The sequence below is a fragment of the Salvelinus sp. IW2-2015 genome, linkage group LG3 (genome assembly GCF_002910315.2).
Source record: "Salvelinus sp. IW2-2015 linkage group LG3, ASM291031v2, whole genome shotgun sequence".
NCBI classification, from domain to species: Eukaryota; Metazoa; Chordata; class Actinopteri; order Salmoniformes; family Salmonidae; genus Salvelinus; species Salvelinus sp. IW2-2015.
The window spans coordinates 19,433,430-19,455,394 of record NC_036840.1 but is presented as its reverse complement, the minus strand read 5'-3'; the positions used below and the strand labels follow the sequence as shown (position 1 = coordinate 19,455,394).

Sequence of the window (21,965 nt, the reverse complement as noted above, 5' to 3'; positions counted from 1 at the left end):
TGGATGGTTAGCTGTATTCCTGGACTGTCTCTGTTTGTTTTGTGATGGTTGTTAGAAAAGTGAGTTCTAATCACAGTTCCGGAACCCCCTCAGGTCCAGAATCCCCTCTCAGTTCCAAAACGTCACGGAAAACTCCAAAGACTACAGCCACATGATTCAGACCACTTAATCCTCTCCTTAGGGCGGATAAATGAAGCCCTTGTCTCCACACACACACACACACACACACACACCACACCACACACACACACACACACACACACACACACACAACACACACACACAACACACACACACACACACACACACACACACACACACACACACACACACACACACACACGTCTCCACTTGTCTGTTTATGGCAGTCCTTTGGTCCTAACAGAAACCAGTCTAAACCCTGTTAAATAAACCCAACCCTGTATCATACTCTCTGTTAAGAAAGATCCACAGGGTTCAATTCTGTGCCCTCCATCTTTCACACATCCCTTGCTGTGTTTGGTTATCATTTCCTGTATACACACACACACACGCAAGTACACACATACTGGCGGCAGTGTGGGGAGATCCGTGGGTAAGGGTTTGTGGGCTTGTGTTCCATGGCGTTGCTCCTTCAGTTCAGTTGGTTTGATCCTGTTGTGTGCTGTGAGGTGTATCACATAGTAGATTACTACTGTTAGTACTACTGTAGTACTATTACTGTTAGTACTACTGTAGTAGTACTGTAGTAGTACTGTACTACTACTGTTAGTACTACTGTAGTACTTCTGTCCTATTACTGTTAGTACTACTGTTAGTACTACTGTAGTACTATTGTACTACTACTGTTAGTAGTACTACTGTACACTGTGGCTCTCCATAGTCTGTTAGAACAGTTCAAGCGGATATATTTCAGTTTATACGGTATGTATGTATATCTTTGTACAGGTTAATTACAATCTGAGAAAACATTTATATGGCCTTCTATCTCGTATGAAAAGAGAAACATAAACAAACGAATAACAGGGATGACACAGGCATTGTTGTTTTCCTCGTTGTTGTAAGCTACCTCTGTATGCAGTCGCCAAAGTGCTTTGATTCAAACATAAAGGGGCGGGGGCTTGGTACCATGTCCAACTGTCAATCTTCCCGTGGAATGTTTTCGATTGAAACCGTTGTAGTTTTTTTTTTGTGTGTGAGGGACCGAAAATACGACACACACTCACACCATGTCTTCAAAAGACTAGTGTGGCATCCGTCACCATCAAGCATAGGCCTGCGATGTACCCAGTCTATTCAGTAGGCCTGTAATCTGTCTGTTTAGATATTGATGATTCTTTGCATGGACCATATACGGTATATACTACTGGTGGTGTTTCCATGGATATTTCAGATTCATTCAATTCCACAAAGATCATTGAGAGTCATACAGTCAGACTCCCAGATCGGCTATTATCCAATCAATCTTTCCCTAGTATAATTTCTCTCGCTCTCTCTCTCCTCCACTGTCAGTCACACAGCAAAGTAAAAAACACGAGCGAAAGAATGTGTTTAAGCATGACATTAAAACTGCTCATTTTCTCCTTTAGACTGAAGGAGACCTCCAAAAATAATACCCCTTAATGATGGAATGGACGGCGTTAAAAACAAAACTCCTTTGATGACCATCGTGACCAGCCATTGAGCAGTTAATAAACGTTCATGAAAAGGTCAATCAGTGGTTGAGTGGTCTGGTTGGACGTTCCTTCTTCCATCAATAGTCCGATCGAAAAGGGGTTATCTATAACTAGATTCAACCTCTAGTTTCTCAGGAGATCTCTTAGTCGTGGTAAGGCTACAGTAAGTATATGTGAGAGAGAGAGAGAGAGAGAGAGAGAGAGAGAGAGAGAGAGAGAGAGAGAGAGAGAGAGAGAGATAGGGAGAATGACCTGGGACAAGTGGTTTAAAAACATTCCATGGTTCAGACTCTCATTGGTCCTGAGGCAGTCTGGTTCCATGATTCCCGGTGGTCATATCCCCTCCGTCCGCTGAGGTCGAGAATTCTGTGACGCGTCGCGCGAGGGGGTTTGTGCTCTTGAGGAGTTCCATGGCAGAGACTCTGGCCCCTCCCGTGCTGGACTTGCTGCCCTTCTTTTGGAGCAGGGCCATGAAGTTGTCGTTCCGCGAGGTGGAGCGCGGGGTCGAGCCCAGGGTCAGGGTTCGGAGGTCACCACCACTGGTGCTGTGCTTCACRGGGGAGACCAGACTCTGGCGGCTGCCAAACGAGTCCCCTGGTTCCTTACGGCCCAGGACTTTCCTTTTTGACCTGTAGGGAGGAGAGAAGAGAAGAAAAGAGATGTTAAACGCATTAGAATTTTTTTATTTCGCGTAACTGTCCTTGGTGTTTGTGGCGTTTGGTTTTACTTTCCTTGTGGGAAACAGAAGTCCTGACATGGATAGTAAAACAAGTAACATTCGGACCAGTGGGGACATTTCGGTCCCCACAAGGAAAAAGGCTTTTCAGGCTTAGCGCTTAGGTTTAGTGTTAGAATTAGGGTTATATTTATATTTAGGGTTAAGTTAAGTTTTAGGGTGAGGGTTAAGGTTAGGTTAAGGCTTACGGAAAATAATTTTTTTAATGGGAATTAATTGTTTGGTCCCCATAAGGATAGTAAAACCAATGTGTGTGTGTGTGCGTGCGTGTGTGTGTATTGGCACACCTGTGTATTTTGGTGAACAGGTCCTCTGTGGTGTGTGTGGTAGGTGTGTGTCCTCTGACATCATCATCCATTTCCTCTGTGATGTGGAGCTCCGTCTTGTCACTAACGACCGAACTGCTCTCCTCAACGCTCTCCGCGTCATCACCTGGAAACAATATGATTGGCCAGTTACTCTCTAACGACTGACCAATGAAAACAAGAAACATTTCTATCAATGAATAATCAGTCAATAAATGAAGAAAACAATTAACAATGACCAATCAAAACAATACGGGTAGTTATGGTTTTTCAATTGCGATGGTAACCACTTACATTTCAACTACGATTGAAGTGAAACTGGAAAGGAAGTTTTACACTGTGACACTTTCACTCCTGACAGGATCTGAATTCCAGCTAAATTGATTTTCATTGATTAATTCTCCACCGTAACATTGTAAACATACTTCTGCCTGTCTCTGTAATGCTGAGCCTCCCCTCCACATCTGTAAAAGAAGAGTCCTGTAATGAAGACTCCATGGAGCTTTCCTCATCCGTTCCTATTCCCAGGTAATTTTCCTGGTTTTCCTCTTTCCCGGGAATCTCTTCTGGTGGGAACGCTCCAACGGGAGAGCGGAGAGCGGCAGGGCTGTCTGTCTGTGTTCCCTGTCTGTCGGTGGTACCGTTGGAGGGGAGAAGCAGGACGTTGGGCTTCTTTGGAACCGGCGGAGGAACCTTGGGGAGAGATTTGTTATTAGTAGTGTACATGATAACCAAAGGACAATGTGCTATGTAGCAAGTAAATACATGCAGACAATATACTGTATATATGAGAGAGAGAGAGAGAGAGAGAGAGAAGAGAGAGAGAGAGAGAGAGAGAGAGAGGAGGAAGAGAGAGAGAGAGAGAGAGAGAGCAGAGAGAGAGAGAGAGAGTCAATTCTCTCTCTCTAAACTGGATCACAGAACAAAAGCATTGGCATTCATTGAACCCTAACCCATTCAGCTGGCCTACCTTGGGTTCTTCTTGTCCAATTCAGAGCCAGAAGGATATGGTCAGTCCTGCTGTCAGAGACGTGCTCTTATCCTTGAGTCTCCAGCACTTCCTGGCTTACGCAGTGAGAGAGGGAGAGACCCTCCATTCCTCAGGCCCAAGACGGAGCTCCAAGTCAGGGTTGAACTCCGCTCCATGGAGGGATCCTCAGGAGGGGCTGGGGGCAGGGGGAGAGAGGGCAGATGTACAGGGACTGGGTGTGGGGAAGGAGGGGGCATCGTAGAGGCTTCTGGGGGTAGTAGGAGGGGGAAGGTTTGGGGATGTTCCTGGGGTCTAAAGGGACTGGTGGGGGTGTGGGGAAGGCCTTTCTTCAGCTTGGGCTTCCTTACCTACTACCATGTAGATGCTGGGGTTAGGCATGGGCCGGGGAGGTTAACAGGGGAGGCAGGGGGGGAGTCGGAAGGCGACGGGGAGGAGAGAGGGGGACTTGAGGAGGATGTTGAGGGGGCGTTTGGGTAATGGGGGCTTGAAGGCCACAGGGGGTTTGGGTTTGGGGGCAACGAGGGGGCCGGGAGTGCAACCGGGGGTGACAGGCGGGGGGGAAAGGTCGCGACCCTGCTCCTCCTCAATGATGTCATTAGAGGCTCCATCGAGGCAGTCCTCCAGGTCGGTACGGGAGACAGAACGCAGGCGGATGTTCCGGAGCTCGTTCGTGGTCACCACTGGGAGAGTTGATTGGCTGCCGGCACTCAGTTTACCGGGCTTAGTGGCGGTGGACGTGTCAGAATGGCGCCGGCTGGCCTTCTGTTTTGGTTTGATGGAGGACAAATCCAGATGAGCGTTAACCGGCATCTCGAAAGACAGCCTCGATCGGGCGGCAGGGTCCCGTGGTGATGTAGCTGGCAACGAAGACTTCCTCTCTGGGATTTTGGGGCGCATCTTACACCCCAACGTGCAGGCGGGCCCTGTTAGTGTTCCTGCCACCTGGTTGGAGGGSGTAATGGGCGTCGGAGTTTCTGACTGGCTAGAGTAGCCGCTGGAGGGGGACATGAGTCCTGGTGGCTTGAAGGGGGAGGAAGCTTTGGTCGACTCTGCCTCAATGGAGAGCAGGGAGGGGGAGGTGGCTCTGGAGGTGGAGGGGGAGTCCAGGAGAGACTCGGAGCTGCCCCGAACCTTAGATTAGATTCAATTAAATGTGATTAGATGAAATGTATTAGACATTAATGGTTAAAAACATGAAAATCATCTTCCTGGTCATACATCAGAAAAAATCCTACATTAAACCAGGGCTGCCCAACCCTCTTTCTAGAGAACTAGTGTCCAGTAGGTTTTCAGTCCACTTATTAGCTGCTCACCAAGGCCTTAACTAGATGAATCAGGTATGTTAGGGGTTAGGGTTGGACTGAAAACCTACAGGACTGTAGATTTTCAGGAAGAGGTTTGGGCAAGGCTGCATTACACAATATAGACCAGGCCTGGGTAATTATTTTACATGGAGGTCCACATAAGAATATGTCGGGCCAGAATCATATTACAGGATTATACATCATGTGTATGACTGTGTTGACAAATATATATAGACTGTAAATCACGACCAGATATGCTACTTATTTAACATGCACAGAAATAAACCACATCAATGTTTTCCTTTTGGTAGGTATTTTCATTATTAAACACGCAATGAACTACACGGAGGGAAAAGTACACTGTGCATTCAGCACCACGGACAGAGCTCTTGTTAACAGGTATGCACAAAAACGCWAGAAAGAGAGAGAGCTCAACATTACATTTAAACTACTCAATCAGTGTGAGGAGTGAAGTCTCTGGGCATTGACTAGAGCAGTGAAGTCCGGTATAGTTTCTGACGTCGCTATGTGCAGGGTTGCTGAGAGGTGAGAGTCAGTAAGAGATTATTTGTACCTTGACTTGTTAAATTTCATCACTGAAAATGTCTGTTCACATACATAAGTTGACCCAAACAGTACAAACATCTTCTGAGCATGACTCCTAGTCTTTGGAAAGTTTTGTTCATCGAGAGATGCGTAGAACCTCGTCAGTGACATTGTTTCGAATAGTTATCCAACCATTGCATCAGACTGAAGATCGATAAGCTCAAGTTGCAGGTCAGTGGGAGCGTTATCCACATTGAAGGTGAAAGGAGAGGAAACCAACAGCATGTTATTTTCCAACACTTTGAAATCCTCAAAACGACAAGAAAACTCACAAAACAACAAGAAAAAAACTCACCGTTCAAAGCACGCACCAGCGATGTATACTTCTCCCACTGGTCATCTGATAAGGAACAGACTAGTAGTGTCGGAAGGTGGGTGAGATTGTTGCCTTCTACTTGGCGGGTCAGGAGGAGTCATTTTCTCTTGAAGGCTTTGACAAGGCTGTACATCTGATGTGCAAAAAGGCTCTTCCCTTGTAGTTTGAAATTCAGTTCATTCATGAGGGCGATGATGTCTACGGTGAAGGCAAAATCAGCCAACCATTCTTTATCTTGCAGTTGAGGTAAATCCACATATTTTCCTTTCATTTGCAAAACAAATGGTCCCATACCCTTTTAAGTACCTTCCTCAAACTCAGCCATCTCAAGTTTGTGTGGTAGGGGAGATCTGCATGACTCGACTCTGTCTCCCAACAGTGAGACAAACCGCCTGTGGTTTAAGATTTTGCTCTTATGAAGTTTACCACTTTAGTGACTGTATCCACAACACGGCTCATTTTCAGAACACATTTACAGAGCACCTCCTGATGAATAACGCAATGCAGCAAAATTATTTTCTGATCTGGGTCCGCTCAGCTACTTGATTCTGTATCCTTTTCAAAAGGCCAACGTTTTTTCCTGTCAAGTTTGGGCACCCATCAGTGGTCACACTGGATAACTTTTCAAAACTCAGCTTTGTCACACACTTACTAACCTCCAATAAAACTTTCCCTGTGGTTGTGCTCTTCATTGACTGGACTGAAGCAAGCTCCCCTGTCATTTCAAAGTCTGGGGTTATGACCTCGTAAGAATATCAACAACTGTGRCGTGTCACGTGCATCACTGCTCTCATCCAGGGGCCAAGGAGAAATAGGTGAAATCCTTTACCTTGTCTTTCAACTGTTGTTCCATATTCTCTGCGATGTCCTCAACCCGCCGTACCACTGTTCGTCTTGACAGGGAAACATTTTCAAACAGCTCTTCCTTGTCGGGGCAAAGTATTGCTGCAGATCCAATTAAYCACTCTTTAATGAATTCGCCCTCAGCGAATGGCTTGCTATGTTCAGCACTTTCGTGGGACAGTACATAGCGAGCTCTCGCGATACCGTCGAATGCAGTTTTGTGAAAAGTCCGTGCTGCTTTCGCAACTGAGAAAGCAACTCTTTCAATGCACTTGCCCTCTGCTCAGAAGACATATACCTATATTTCTCTGCATGCTCCGTCTGGAGGTGTAGGGACAAGTTGTAGTCTTTCAAGACAGCGATGCTCTCTTTGAACACAAAGCACACAGCTTTCCCTGATACCTCGATAAATAAATATTTCGATGTCCACTCTTGCTGGAACACCCTACATTCATTGTCTACAAAAACTCATTTTTGAGCAATTTCTAGCTAGCTACTATTTGTAACTGTGACGTGTGTGGCAGCCTGCAGTTATTTATACGTGCCTTCAAAATAAATGTCCCACAAGCGGTGGGAGTTAAATCATTACACAAAGGCGAGTATTCATTGGGCATTTTAATTTGAATAACAAATACGTTTTTCAAAACTTTACAAAATCGCAAATTCTTTATGTGATCTGAGCATGATTCCGCGGGCCGTATTGAATCAGGTCGCGGGCCGCATACGGCTCCCCGGGACACCCTTTGCCCAGGCCTGATATAGACAGTACAAACAGCYAAATACCAAAAATCTGTGACTAAGGGAAGTGCTAATGGCCCTATTCACACTTGAGATAAGTAGACTTAACATGGACTTCAGTCAACATTTGACTTCATGTTAGTCAACGTATCTCAAGTCTGAATAGGGCCCTTTGTGTATAGGAGACTCTCTTACCTTCATGCACTCTATAACAGTCGTCCCCGTGGCTGTACTAGACCCAGACAACGACCTGTAGGGGTCAGAAGCTTTCCACTCCTCCAGCTGCCAGTGGGCTGGGAAGGACAGCTCTGTTGTGTCTGGTCCGTGGACCTCGAGGCTAGGGGGTCCGTCCACGCCGCCGTGGCCCAGCTCAGGCTCCTCCAGATCGGGCTTGGAGAGGGAGGAGGAGGAGGAGGGTAGGAGGAAGTCTGGCTGGAAGTCCTGGAGGTGGTCCCGGGGGATGTGGAGGGATTTGGGGCGCCCGTCCCGGTAGTGCCCTCCGTTGTGGCCATGCACGCGCCCCTCGGCGCCCCCTAAATTCTTCACGAGCGAGACGCTCCGGACAGGCGGAGGGGGTTTGCGTTTGGACTTCTTCAGCGAGATGGAGCGAGAACGTAACCGTAGGCGACCTCCCGGGGGGAAGTTGCCGTCAGTTACGGAGACGTTGTCAATGCTGTTGCTCCCATCCTCGGAGCTCCCACTGGGGTAGAAGAGGGCGTAGCTCTCGCCCCTCTCACCCCCCTCGCCGCCAGGGTAATGGTGGTGGGGGTGGTGCATCTCTGTTAAAACGCTGCCACCATTCCCGTTTGTCCCATTACCGGCTCCAGGTAGTCCGCCGACGCCGTACATCCCGCCGCAGATGTTATCCGTGGAGCAGAACGAGCCGGAATCCGTCGGCGTGGAAAGAGAACGCTCGCGGAACTTAAATGCATTGGCGGCGGCGACAGATCGCGCCGACCTCTCCCTTCTCTCTCCTCCTCCTCCCATCCCTCTCTCCGAACCGCTCCGTTCGTCAGTGGGGCTAGATGCCGCCCCCTCTGTCTCGCTCCGCCTCCCCATCATCATCCCTATGGTGCCTGGGTGCCTGTGTCCGGAAGGTTCTGATATTGACGTGAACGAACTAGAGTGAGACTGCGACCCCGAGCTCACAGAGAGTCCCAAACTGGTATGAGAGGGGCACATCAACTCCCCACCCTGCCCCCCAACCATCCTTGGTCCCTTGGGCAGGGTCGCCGGTCCCTTCCCCAGCGGACTTGGAGCTAAACTATAACTATAGGCCTCGTTCCAGGCTCCCGGGGAGAAGGTGGAGCCCTTGGGGCCGTTCCAGGACTGAGAGGGGGAGTTGGAGCAGAGGAGGGCGGCAGAGTGGTCCATGGTGCCCAGGGTAGGAAGGGGGTTCCTGGGGGACTGGGGAAGGCTGAGGCTGGGGTCCAGGTCACTATGGGTCTTCCTCAGGGGTATGTGCTGGACAGGGGTGTCTGTGACAGGCTCCAGAGACCGGGGCTGGCCTCCTCCACCACAGCCCAGGGACGGAGAGGGGGAACAGGATCCCTGGAGGAGGTCTACGCCCAAGAGTTTACCCTCACCTAGGGAGAGAGAGAGAGAGAGAGAGAGAGACTATTGAGATACTCCTGGACAAAAATAGAGGTTGTCTCGTTGATAATGAGGAGGCATACTGACTCACTTAACATCAGAATAATGTTTTCCTGCGCTTGCCTACATTAAGAATGAAACCATATTTGAAGTTTAAAGACACTGGGTAACTCATTACCTTCTACACAGTCATCTCAGGTCTCGTCTGCTTTCTTTACATTCATTCATGAAAATAGTGCAAGGAGGAGAAAAACAACTCTCTCTGTAATATATATTCCACTCTACCAATTTCTCTCCTTCCCTCATTTCTCTCGCCATCTCTCGTTTTCTCCCTTTCCCTCTGCAGCTTTTTTCGGATAGAGGAGTGGAATGAAGGAAGAGCTGGGCATTGCCATGGCAACAGCTACCTGTTCTGTCATTGGGGCAATGGCAAGATGATGAGAGAGAGAGGGTGCAGCAGAAAACATACATGGATACAGTGCATCTAACTGGAAATCAGGTGCCCACCTAAAATACACAACACACCTAACCTTACCAAGCTAGTCTCAACACACCTAACCTTACCAAGCTAGTCTCAACACACCTAACTCAGCGACACACACACACAGAGAGAGACACAGAGAGAGAGAGAGAGAGAGACACAGAGAGAGATACAGAGAGAGAGAGACACACATAGAGAGAGAGACACAGAGAGACACAGAGAGAGACAGAGACAGATGAAGAGACAGAGAGACAGAGAGACAGAGAGACAGAGAGACAGAGAGACAGAGACACAGATAGAACAGAGACAGAGAGACAGAGACAGAGAGAGACACAGAGAATATAGACAGAGAGACAGAGAGAGACAGAGAGAGATGCAGGAGAATGATGGAGCGAGAGAGAGAATGCAGGAGAATGATGGAGCGAGAGAGAGATGCAGGGAGAAATGATGAGAGCGAGAGAGAGAGATGCAGGAGGAATGATGGAGCGAGAGAGAGAGAGAGATGCAGGAGAATGATGGCAGCGAGAAAGATGCAGGAGAATGATGGAGCGAGAGAGAGATGCAGGGAAGATGATGCGAGAGAGAGAGATGCCAGAGATAGCATGCATGAGCGAGAGAGAGATGCAGGGAGAATGATGGAGCGAGAGAGAGATGCAGGGAGAATGATGGAGCGAGAGAGAGATGCAGGGAGAATGATGGAGCAAAATAAAGATTCTGGGAAAATGAGAGTGAGGGGAGAAAAGAGAGAGAGAGCAAGGGAAGAATAAAAAATAGATTGAGAGAGAGAGATGCAGTGAGAGAGAGTTCTGAAAGAGAGTGAGATACTCTACTGTTGATGGATGAGAATTAAGAGGAAAGGGAGGATGGGAAAGGAGGGGGAGAGGAGGCATCCAATGACAAAGCAGTTGCTATGCCAAAACCAGGAGGATGTTTGGAGGGTGAGTGTCAGAATGCTGCAGCTATGATGACCAGAGCATACTACCAAAAACGCACGCACGCACGCACGCACACACACACGCACAAAACATAAATAGATGACAGAAAATAGAGTAGATAGAATGTAACCAAATAGATAGGATAAACAATTCAGATTCTGTACGCAGTGATGCTTACATACGCACACTTACGCACCCCTAGGTGTGTTGGTAAAGGTTAGGTGTGTTGTGTATTTTAGGTGGGCACCTGATTTCCACTTAGATGCACTGTATCCATGTGTGTTTTCTGCTGCACCCTCTCTCTCATCATCTCACCATTGCCATTGCCCCAATGACAGAACAGGTAGCTTAAATAAAAGTACTTAAATAAAGGTTAATTTTAAATGAAATAAAAATAAAAACACAAGCACACACACTACCCACTCTCCTACCTGTGATGTCGAGGGATAGCAGGTGAGCGGGGGTGCGTCGTCCCAGGTGCCAACGAGGTTTCTCGGCCACGGGGGGTCCCAGGGAGGTGCTGCTCCACCCCACTAGAGGGCGATCTGACCCACAGGGGGACGGGGAGGGAGAGGGGGACGGGTCCGTACCCCTACTGATACTTACTGAGGAGGTCTCATCCTCCTCACACACCTGCCCCTTAGACGCCGGCTGAAGAGGAGGAGGGAGGAGAGGTTATGGAGGAGGGGTGACGGGAAGGAAGGAGATAGACTTAGATTCCTAGACTAGAGACTATTTGTGTTGCGACGTTTCCCGATTGACATGAAACTCTCATTTTCTGTTCGAAATCAAGCAGTCGACTTCGAATCGTACCAATGGAAAAGATGGATTTCCATTATCAAACAATATGCTAGCATATCCAGATACATAGACCCCAGTACCTAAAAATCAGAATAACTACAACTTGTACAAGAACGAAATACAGGTCAGTAAAGGTCCATTAAAGTACAAGTTAAATCAAATAAAGGTGTTCATATTTACCAGGAAGATGAAGTCAGGTCTCTTGTTGTTGAGGGAGACAGGGGAGCGACTGAGGGTGGTGGACGTGTCGTCAGAACTCTGGGAGGAAGCTGTTGGGTGGCGGAACGTCTGGCCTGTTAGCTTGGTGTCATACAGCTGCTCTTCAAAGTCTGGTAGAAACGCATAGACATACGTATGGTGTCAGACACACATCGTACCAGACACACACAGGTACACGCATGCACGCACACACACGGCAACAGACACGGGCGTGCACATAAACACACACACATACAAGACACAACAACCTCGGAGTTAGTCAAGTTGCAGAGCATCCATCCCATTAGCTGCTTCTTGAAGTCTGTTCGGAGCAGAACACTAGTTAGCCACATGCTAAGTGGAGGCTTGGAGGAGTGGACACAAGAGAACAAAATGTAGAGTACACCTCTTGCAATGATTCTTTAGCACTCACTGATTCACTACTCTTTCCCGTTTCCCTCTATTTTTCTCACACTTTCTTTGGCAATGTTGCTCTCTACCTGCTGTCTCTACTTCCTCCTGCCTTTCTTTCTTGTCCCTTGTTGCTTCCTCACTCCGTCCTCCTCTCCTCCTGTTTCTCTCGAAGCTGCAGGACTCCACCTCAGGCCATTGTAAACATACTGATTACCATTCCACAACCCACCCCCCTTAAAACTCATCAAACACAACCCCCTAGCCATTAATTTCCCCCAAAACACACTCCTCCACTCCCCTAAACCTCCACTCACCCCAGCAGCCCCATATGCCTCCCCCCCAAGCCCTGTCCCACCCCCAAACTTCTTCTGACAGTATGGGGGGGGGGGGGGGGGGGGGGTTGTGATTGAACTTGCTCTCTGGGACATTATGGATGCCTTCCTCCTGGTGTAGGGTTGCCTAGCAATGCGTCGCCTGGGGATAATGGGATACCACTTCAATCATCAATGGCCCCCAGCAAATCCCCCTTAACAGAAGAGGGAAGACCTGCCCACTGATTATAGTTAACCAACTTACTGGGAGCCTGTGGTTGTCAGGTCTGCTTCTGGTTTGGCTATAGCAACACAGATCTGGCAACTTGGCCATCTAACATCAAACGTAACATCCCCAGTTAACTTAGGACTATTCAAGGTGAACCGGTCATAACCTTCCAGTGAATGTGGAATGAGTGAGAGTTTAAGTAAGAACTTATTCAGGACTTCCTTGATTGCATCACTTCACTTGTTTCGCTGTATTTTCTGCAATGTCATGAAATCAAATTTCATTTGTCACATGCGCCGAATACACAGGTGTAGACCTTGCCACGAAATGCTTACTTACCAGCCCTTAACCAGCAATGCAGTTTTAAGAAAAATAAGAGTTAAGAAAAAATATTTACTAAATAAAGTAAAGTAAAAAATAAAAGAGCAACAATAAAATAATAATAACGAGGCTATATACAGGGGGTACCGGTCAATCCTGGGTAGCCATTTGATTAGCTGTTCAGCATACGCACAAGAAACCTCGTTGGCACCTGGGACGACGCACCCCCGCTCACCTGCTATCCCTCGACATCACAGGTAGGAGAGTGGGTAGTGTGTGTGTGTATGTGCGGGTGTGTGCTTGTGTTTTTATTTTTATTTAATTTAAAATTAACCTTTATTTAACTACTTTTATTTAAGTTACCTGTTCTGTCATTGGGGCAATGTCAAAGGTGAGATGATGAGAGAGAGGGTGCAGCAGAAAACACACATGGATACAGTGCATCTAAGTGGAAATCAGGTGCCCACCTAAAATACACAACACACCTAACCTTACCAACACACCTAGGGGTGCGTAAGTGTGCGTATGTAGAAGCTGTTCAGAAGCCTTTTGGACCTAGACTTGGCAGGTAATTTGCCCCCGGTGATGCATTATGCAGAACGCACTACCCTCTGGAGAGCCTTAAGGTTGAGGGTGGAGCAGTTGCCGTACCAGGCTGTGATACAGCCAGCTCTCAATTGTGCATCTGTAAAAGTTTGTGAGTGTTTTTGGTAACAAGCCAAATTTCTTCAGCCTCCTGAGGTTGAAGAGGTGCTGTTCGCCTTCTTTACCACGCTGTCTGTGTGGCTGGACCATTTCAGTTTGTCCGTGATGTGTACGCCGAGGAACTTAAAACGTTCCACCTTCTCCGCTACTGTCCCGTCGATGTGGATAGGGGGGTGCTCCTTCTGCTGTTTCCGGAAGTCCACGATCATCTCCTTTGTTTTGTTGATGTTGAGTGAGAGGTTATTTTCCTGACATCATACTCCGAGGGCCCTCACTTCCTCCCTGTAGGCCGTCTCGTCGTTGTTGGTAATCAAGCCTACCACTGTAGTGTCTGCAAACTTGATTGAGTTGGAGGCGTGCATGGCCACGCAGTCATGAGTGAACAGGGAGTACAGGAGAGGGCTGAGAACGCACACTTGTGGGGCCCCAGTGTTGAGGATCAGRGGGGTGGAGATGTTGTTTCCTACCCTCACCACCTGGGGGCGGCCCGTCAGAAATTCCAGGACCCAGTTGCACAGGGCGGTGTCGAGACCCAGGGTCTCGAGCTTAATGACGAATTTGGAGGGTACTACGGTGTTAAATGCTGAGCTGTAGTCGATGAACAGCATTCCTACATAGGTATTCCTCTTGTCCAGATGGGATAGGATAGTGTGCAGTGTGATTGAGATTGTGTCGTTTGTGGACCTATTGGGTCGGTAAGCAAATTGGAGTGGGTCTCGAGTATCAGGTAGGGTGGAGGTGATATGATCCTCTACTAGTCTCTCCAAGCACTTCATGATGACAGATAGTCGTTTAGCTTAGTTAGCTTTCTTGGGAACAGGAACAATGGTGGCCCTCTTGAAGCATGTGTGCACAGCAAACTTGGATAGGGATTGATTAAATATGTTCGTAAACACACCAGTCAGCTGGTCTGCGCATGCTCTGAGGACACGGCTCGGTATGCCGTCTGGGCTGGCAGCCTTGTGAGMGTTAACACATTTAAATGTTTTACTCACGTTGTCCACGGTGAAGGAGAGCACACAGGTTTTGGTAGCGGGCCGTGTCAGTGGCACTGTATTGTCCTCAAAGCGAGCAAAGAAGTTGTTTAATTTGTCTGGGGGCAAGACGTCYGTGTCCACGACAGGGCTGGTTTTCTTTTTGTAATCCGTGATTGACTGTAGACCCTGCCACATACGTCTCGTGTTTGAGCCGTTGAATTGCAACTCTACTTTGTCTCTATACTGACGCTTAGCTTGTTTGATTGCCTTGCGGAGGGAATAGCTACACTGTTTGTATTCGGTCATGTTCCGGTCGCCTTGCCATGCTTAAAAGCAGTGGTTTGCGCTTTCAGTTTTGCGCGAATGCTGCCATCAATCCACGGTTTCTGGTTAGGGAAGGTTTTAATAGTCACCGTGGGTACAACATCACCYATGCACTTGCTAATAAACTCGCTCACCGAGTCAGCGTATACATCAATGTTGTTGCCTGAGGCTATCCGGAACATATCCGAGTCCACCTGATCGAAGCAATCTTGAAGCGTGGAATCCGATTGGTCAGACCAGCATTGAACAGACCTGAGCACGGACGTTTCCTGTTTTAGTTTCTGTCTATAGGCAGGGAGTAACAAAATGGAGATTTGCCGAAAGGAGGGCGGGGGAGGGCTTTGTATGCGTCGCGGAAGTTAGAGTAGCAATGATCCAGAATGCTGCCAGCTTGAGTCGCGCATTCGAAATGTTGATAAAATGTAGGGCCTTCCTCTGACACTGCCTGCTATAGAGATCCTGGATGGCAGGGAGCTTGGCCCCAGTGATGTTCTGGGCTGTACACACTACCCTCTTTAGCACCTTGCGATCGGAGGCTGAGCAGTTGCCATACCAGGCAGTGATGGAACCAGTCAGGATGCTCTTGATGGTGCAGCTGTTGAGGATCTGAGGACCCATGCCAAATCTTTTCAGTCTCCTGAGGGGGAATAGGCATTGCCATGCCCTCTTCACAACTGTCTTGGTGTGTTTGGGCCATGATAGTTTGTTGGTGATGTAGACACCAAGGAACTTGAAGCTCTCAACTTGCTCCACTACAGCCCTGTCAATGAGAAATGGAACGTGCTTGGCCCTCCGTTTCCTGTAGTCCACGATCATCTCCTTTGTTTTGATCACGTTGAGGGAGAGGTTTTGTCCTGGTAACACACTTCCAGGTCTCTGACCTCATCCCTATAGGCTGTCTCATCGTTGTTGGTGGTAGGCCTGATCAAGGACGACACCGTTGTGTCATCTGCAAACTTAATGATGGCGTTGGAGTCGTGCTTGACCACGCTGTCATGGGTGAACAGGGAGTACAGGAGGGGACTAAGCACGCACCCCTYAGGGACCCCCATGTTGAGGATCAGTGTGGCAGATGTGTTGTTGCCTACCCTTAGCACCTGGGTGCGGCCCGTCAGGATGTCCAGGATCCAGTTGCAGGGGGAGGTGTTTTGTGCCAGGGTCCTTAGTGATGCGCTTTGAGGGTACTATGGTGTTGAACGCTGAGCTGTAGGCAATGAATAGCATTCTCACATAGGTGTTCCTTTTGTCCAGGTGGGAAAGGGCAGTGTTGAGTGCAATAGAGATTGTGCCATCTATGTATCTGTTGGGGCGGTATGCAAATTGGAGTGGGTCTAGGGTTTCTGGGATGATGGTGTTGATGTGAGCCATGATCAGCCTTTCAAACCACTTCATGGCTACAGACATGAGTGCTATGGGTCAGTAGCAGCCACTATGGTGGTCTGCTTGAAACATGTAGGTATTTCAGGCTCGGCCAGGGACAGGTTGAAAATGTCAGTGAAGACACTTGCCAGTTGGTCAACGCATGCTCGGAGTTCACGTCCTGGTAAACTGTCTGTTGACCTGTTTAAAGGTCTTACATCAGCTACGGCGAGGGTGATCACACAGTCGGCTGGAACAGCTGGTGCTCTCAGGCATGCTTCAGTGTTGCTTGCCTTGAAGCGCGCATAGAAGTAATTTAGTTTGTCTGGTAGGCTTGTTTCACTGGGCAGCTTGCGCCTGGGCTTCCATAATAGTTTGCAAGCCCTGCCACATCCGACAAGCATCAAAGACAGTGTAGTAGGATTCAATCTTAGTCCTGTATTTATGCCTTGCCTGTTTGATGGTTCGTCTGAGGGCATATCAGGATTTTTTTATAAACGTCTGGGTTAGAGTCCCGCTCCTTGAAAGTGGCAGCTCTACCCTTTAGCTCAGTGCCGATGTTGCCTGTAATCCATGGCTTCTGGTTGGGGTATGTACGTACTTTCACAGTGGGGACAACCTCATCGATGCACTTATTGATGAAGCTGGTGACTGATGTGGTACACTCCTCAATGCCATCGGATGAGTCCCTGAACATATTTCTASTCTGTGCTAGCAAAACAGTCCTGTAGCTTAGCATTTGTGTCATCAGACCACTTCCGTACTGACCGAGTCACTGGTAATTCCTACTTTAGTTATTGCTTGTAAGCAGGAATCAGAAGGATAGAATTATGGTCAGACTTGCCAAATGCAGGGCGAGGGAGAGCTTGGCATGCGTCTCTGTGTGTGGAGTAAATGTGGTCTAGAAAATGTTTTCTTCTCTTGTTACACATGTAACATGCTGGTAGAAATTAGGTAAAACTAATTTAAGTTTCCATGCATTAAAGTCCCCGGCCACTAGGAGCACCGCCTCTGGATGAGCATTTTCCTGTTTGCTTATGGCTTTATACAACTCGTTGAGTTCGGTCTTAGTGCCAGCATCGGTTTGTGGTGGTAAATAGACAGCTATGAAAAATATAGATGGAAACTCTCTTGGTAAATAGTGTGGTCTACAGCTTATGATAAGATGCTCTACCTTAGGCGAGCAAAACCTTGAAACTTCCTTAATATTTGATTTAGTGCACCAGCTGTTATTGACAATAAGACACAGACCGCCATCCCTTGTCTTACCAGAGGCAGCTGTTCTGTCTTGCCAGTGCACAGAAAAACCAGCCAACTGTATATTATCTATGTCGTCGTTCAGCCACGACTCAGTGAAACATAAGATATTACAGTTTTTAATGTCTCGTTGGTAGAATAGTCTGGAACGGAGCTCATCCAGTTTATTCTCCAATGATGCACGTTGGCCAATAGGACGGACGGTAGAGGCGGGTTACACACTCGCCAACAAATTCTCACAAGGCACCCGGACCTGCGTCCCCTGTATCTGCGTCTTCTCTTCACGTGATTTAAGGGGATTTGGGCCTGGTCGGGTATATGGAGTAAATCCTTCGCGTCCGACTCGTAAAAGAAAAAAATATTTGTCCAGTTCGAGGTGAGTTATCACTGTTCTGATATCCAGAAGCTCTTTTCAGTCATAAGAGACGTTGGCAGAAACATTTCGTACAAAATAAGTTACAAATCACGTGAAAAAACACACAAAATAGCACAATTGGTTAGGAGCCCGTAAAACAGCAGCCATCTCCACCTGCGCCATTACACTCATTTCTCAAATCTAGCCTGAGTGCCGGTCTGTTTATGTTGTAGATATGTGGTAATGGAGTATGGGCCTGAGGACACACATTTAGTGTGTTGAGAATTCTGTAATGAATGTATTGTAATGTAATGTGTAACTGCCTTAATTTTGCCTTGGCTGCAGCTAATGGGGATCCATAAGAAATACAAATACGTTACGATGTTACGATGTCAATGCCTTGTCACCTTCTCACCAAGGCAAATTCTGGGTATGTGTAAATGTAATTGGCAAATAAAGGTGCTTCTGATTGCATGGCAAAAAATATTTGGCTTGACAATGAGCAATTGACTTGGCAAGAGTACAAACAGATCTGGGATCAGGCTACAATAAATCTGCTTTGTGGTGCAAAAAATCCAAAACAAAAATCTATGCCAGTGATTCTGTTTAATGTATTAGTCTAGCTATTGGGAGTAGAAGAAGCTGTCCTCATCTATCAGACTGCAGTCTCAGTCTTTCAACATCACAAAACACAAAAGAGTGCCTATTCTCATCCAAGGCTGCTCTTAATGTGAGTTGACACCAGCAGCAAAAAGGTGCAAGACACGTATGCCACTGTAAATGTAGGAATTAATTAATCATGATATAGAAATAACAGAATAAGAGTTTTTATAAAATGGTGTTATTGCAAGGAGCACAGATAACTATAGATGAGTATTATATGCCAGATAATATAGAACTGTCTTTTGAAAAATATATTTAAAAATAAGTTCATCTCAATTAGATGCAGTGGTGTAAAGTACTTAAGTAAAACTACTTTAAAGTACTACTTAAGCTGTTTTTTGGGGTATCTGTACTTTACAATTTATATTTTTGACAACTTTTACTTCACTACATTCCTTAAGAAAATATTGTACTTTAAACTCCATTAATTTTCCTTGACACCCAAAAGTACTCGTTACATTTTGAATGCTTAGCAGGACAGGAAAATAGTCAAATTCATGCCCTTATCAACCAAACATCCCTGGTCATCCCTACTGGCTCTGATCTGGCGGACTCACTAAACACACATACTTTGTTTGTAAATTATGCCTGAATGTTGGAGTGTGCCCATGGCTTTCCGTAAATTAAAAAAACAAGTAAATGGTGCCATCTGGTTTGCTTAACATTAGGAATTTGAAATGAATTATACTTTTACTTTTGATACTTAAGTATATTTTAAACCATATACTTTTACTCCAGTAGAATTTTACTAGGTGACTTTTACTTTTACTTGAGTCATTTTCTATTAAGGTATCTTACTTTTGCTCAAGTATGATAGTTGGGTACTTTTCCCACCACTGATTAGATGTTTGTCTCTAAATATGCAGATTTGGAGGAAAGTGAGTTAGTTGGATTCAAGGACAGCAGCTTAACACTGACTCCATCTCAGATGGCACCCTATTCCCTCTATGGTGCACTACTTTTGACCAGGACCCATAGGGCTACAGTATGCTGCTTGTCGACTGTAACACCAGTGTTGCACTAGTCTATACACCCTTATGTTATACTAGGGAAATTGTGTTTCCTTCACTCTGGCTGACAGCGAAGACTTGTGAAGAGAAGAATCCACAACCTCTGCGTAATCAAAACCGTTGCTTTGTGAGAATATTTTAGAGTTCACAGTTAGCCATTGTTATGCAGATTATAGCTGAAAAGTACCAGTGGATTGGCTTTGGCCCCAAGTGAGATCAGTGTCAATCAATCAATCAATCACATGTATTTATAAAGCCCTTTTTACATCAGCTGATGTCACAAAGTGAACAGAAACCCAGCCTAAAACCCCAAACAGAAAGCAATGCAGATGTAGAAGCACGGTGACTAGGAAAAACTCCTCAGAAAGGCAGGAACCTAGGAAGAAACCTAGAGAGGAACCAGGCGCTGAGTGGTGGCCAGTCCTTTTCTGGCTGTGCCGGGTGGAGATTAAAAGAGTTCATGGCCATTTAAGGCCAGATTGGTCTTCAAGATGTTCAAACGTTCATAGATGACCAGCAGGGTCAAATAATAATCACAGTGGTTGTAGAGGGTGCAACAGGTCAGTACCTCAGGCGTAAATGATGGCGCAGTGAGACACGGGTGCCAGCTTGCATAGATGGGAAAGTCTGAGCCTTTTGGGAAAAACACTGAGGTAAATCCTGTATGGAAATGTGTCAATATATTTAGAGAATAGAAGCCATTAAAAGCTATACGATTGACGCTAAAACATGCTAATGCTAAATCCTGAACAAGTAAGATCTTGCTACAATGGAAAGGAAAATACCTGTCTATTTGTGGAAAAATCATCCAAGATGAACTCTTTAGTCAAATCACAGTTGACCTATTTGCGTATGGTTTTGCCTACACCTAGCGACCTGCTTTTTAAATTATATGAACAAAAAATATTCAATTTTATTTGGAATGGCAAGCCTGTCAAAATTAAAAGGGCCTATTTATATAACGAATATGAATTCGGAGGGCAGAAATGATTAAATATTAAAGCATTAGACCTCACACTAAAGGCATCAGTCATACAAAAGTTATACTTAAATCCAAACTGGTTCTCTAGTAAATTGGTAGGAATGTCTCACCCCATGTTCAAGAATGGCCTTTTTCCCTTTATTCAGATTACAACTGCTCACTTTCGGTTGTTTGAAAAGGAAATAATCTCCAAAATATCGCTATTTTTTAAACAAGCCTTAGAAGGTTGGTTGCAATGTCAGTTGGTTGCAATTTCAGAACAAATAATACCACAAATACTGTGGTTAAACTCAAATATACTAATTGATTTAAAAAAAACTATTTTTCGATGAAATGTTTAAAAAAGGTATAATCTTAGTGAATGATATCATAAATAGGACTGGTGGAGTTACGTCACACATGCAGCTAACACAGACATATGTATATGTCTGGTCTACCCAAGATTACAAGCAACTAATTGCAGCATTACCACAAAAATTGATTTAAATTTCCAATTTAAATCACTATACAAAATTATTTTTGCAACCAATAGAATGTTATATATATAGGGTATACAATCTTCCCAGCTCTGCAGATTTTGCTGTGAGGAGATAGAGTCATTTGATCATTTATTTTGGTACTGTCCATATGTAGCTCATTTTTGGTTACAGGTCCAGGAATGGCTGAAAAATTGCAACATTTTCCTAGAACTAACGCTGCAGATAGCAATACTGTGTGATTTGAAAAGCCATAGTCAATCAATCAATAATATTATAATTATTTTTGCAAAAATAATTATAATTCTATGAGAATAGAAAGGTTCAGTACCTTTGTGAAACATCACAGCACAGTTGAAAAATATATGGCAAAATAGAAATCCAAAATGGATGGTGTTAAGAGATAGATGGGAGGGGTTGAATGGAGCTGAAGGGTGGGACTAATAACAAGATAACCAATGTAAAACATACGGGTCTTTAAAATGTATATAGGTTAAAAAAAAGTGAAATAGCACAGTTACAAATAGAAATCAAACTGGATGGACATCAGAAATAGAGGAAGGACTAAAAACAAAAAATATATAACTATTGTAAAATAGATTGTGTCTGTAAAATGTGTACAATATGTATAAACTGAAGGTAGAAGCCTAAGTGTTATTGTTTATTAGTTTACTCCAGCAACCGTGTCAAGAACTACAGGAACGTATGACTCTGTAATTGCAAACTAATTTCCTCCAAATATTAAGATTTGCTTTTTCCATGTACAAATACTTATTGCATGCAATAAAATGCCAATTAATACTTAAAAATCATACAATGTGATTTCTGGATTTTTGTTTTAGATTCCTTCTCTCACAGTTTGAAGTGTACTATGATAAAATATACGAGCTCTACATGCTTTTAGTAGGAAAACCTGCAAAATCGTTCAGTGTATCAAATACTTTCTCCCCACTGTACATAACATGTACAGTAACATATCCATACATATGCATACATAAACTTCATACCTAATACTACATTATGCTTTTTTTAGAATATACCTTTATTATTCCACGCAAACCCTACCACCCTTCCCAACAT

The 21,965-nt window shown here is 45.7% G+C and overlaps 1 protein-coding gene across 1 annotated transcript in view; it reads right to left on the bottom strand.

Annotated features, from left to right (window-relative positions):
* Positions 1-875: 875 nt before the first annotated feature.
* The window catches only part of nhsl2 (NHS-like 2), a 164,064-nt gene continuing 142,974 nt past the window's right edge, over positions 876-21,965 (bottom strand). The window contains 10 exon segments of the mRNA XM_070435048.1: positions 876-2,284; positions 2,679-2,823; positions 3,122-3,389; positions 3,667-3,835; positions 3,837-3,946; positions 3,948-4,031; positions 4,033-4,818; positions 7,690-9,080; positions 10,935-11,154; positions 11,485-11,654. Of these exon segments, the coding sequence (XP_070291149.1) occupies positions 1,948-2,284; positions 2,679-2,823; positions 3,122-3,389; positions 3,667-3,835; positions 3,837-3,946; positions 3,948-4,031; positions 4,033-4,818; positions 7,690-9,080; positions 10,935-11,154; positions 11,485-11,654 (3,680 nt within the window). The 3' untranslated portion in view covers positions 876-1,947.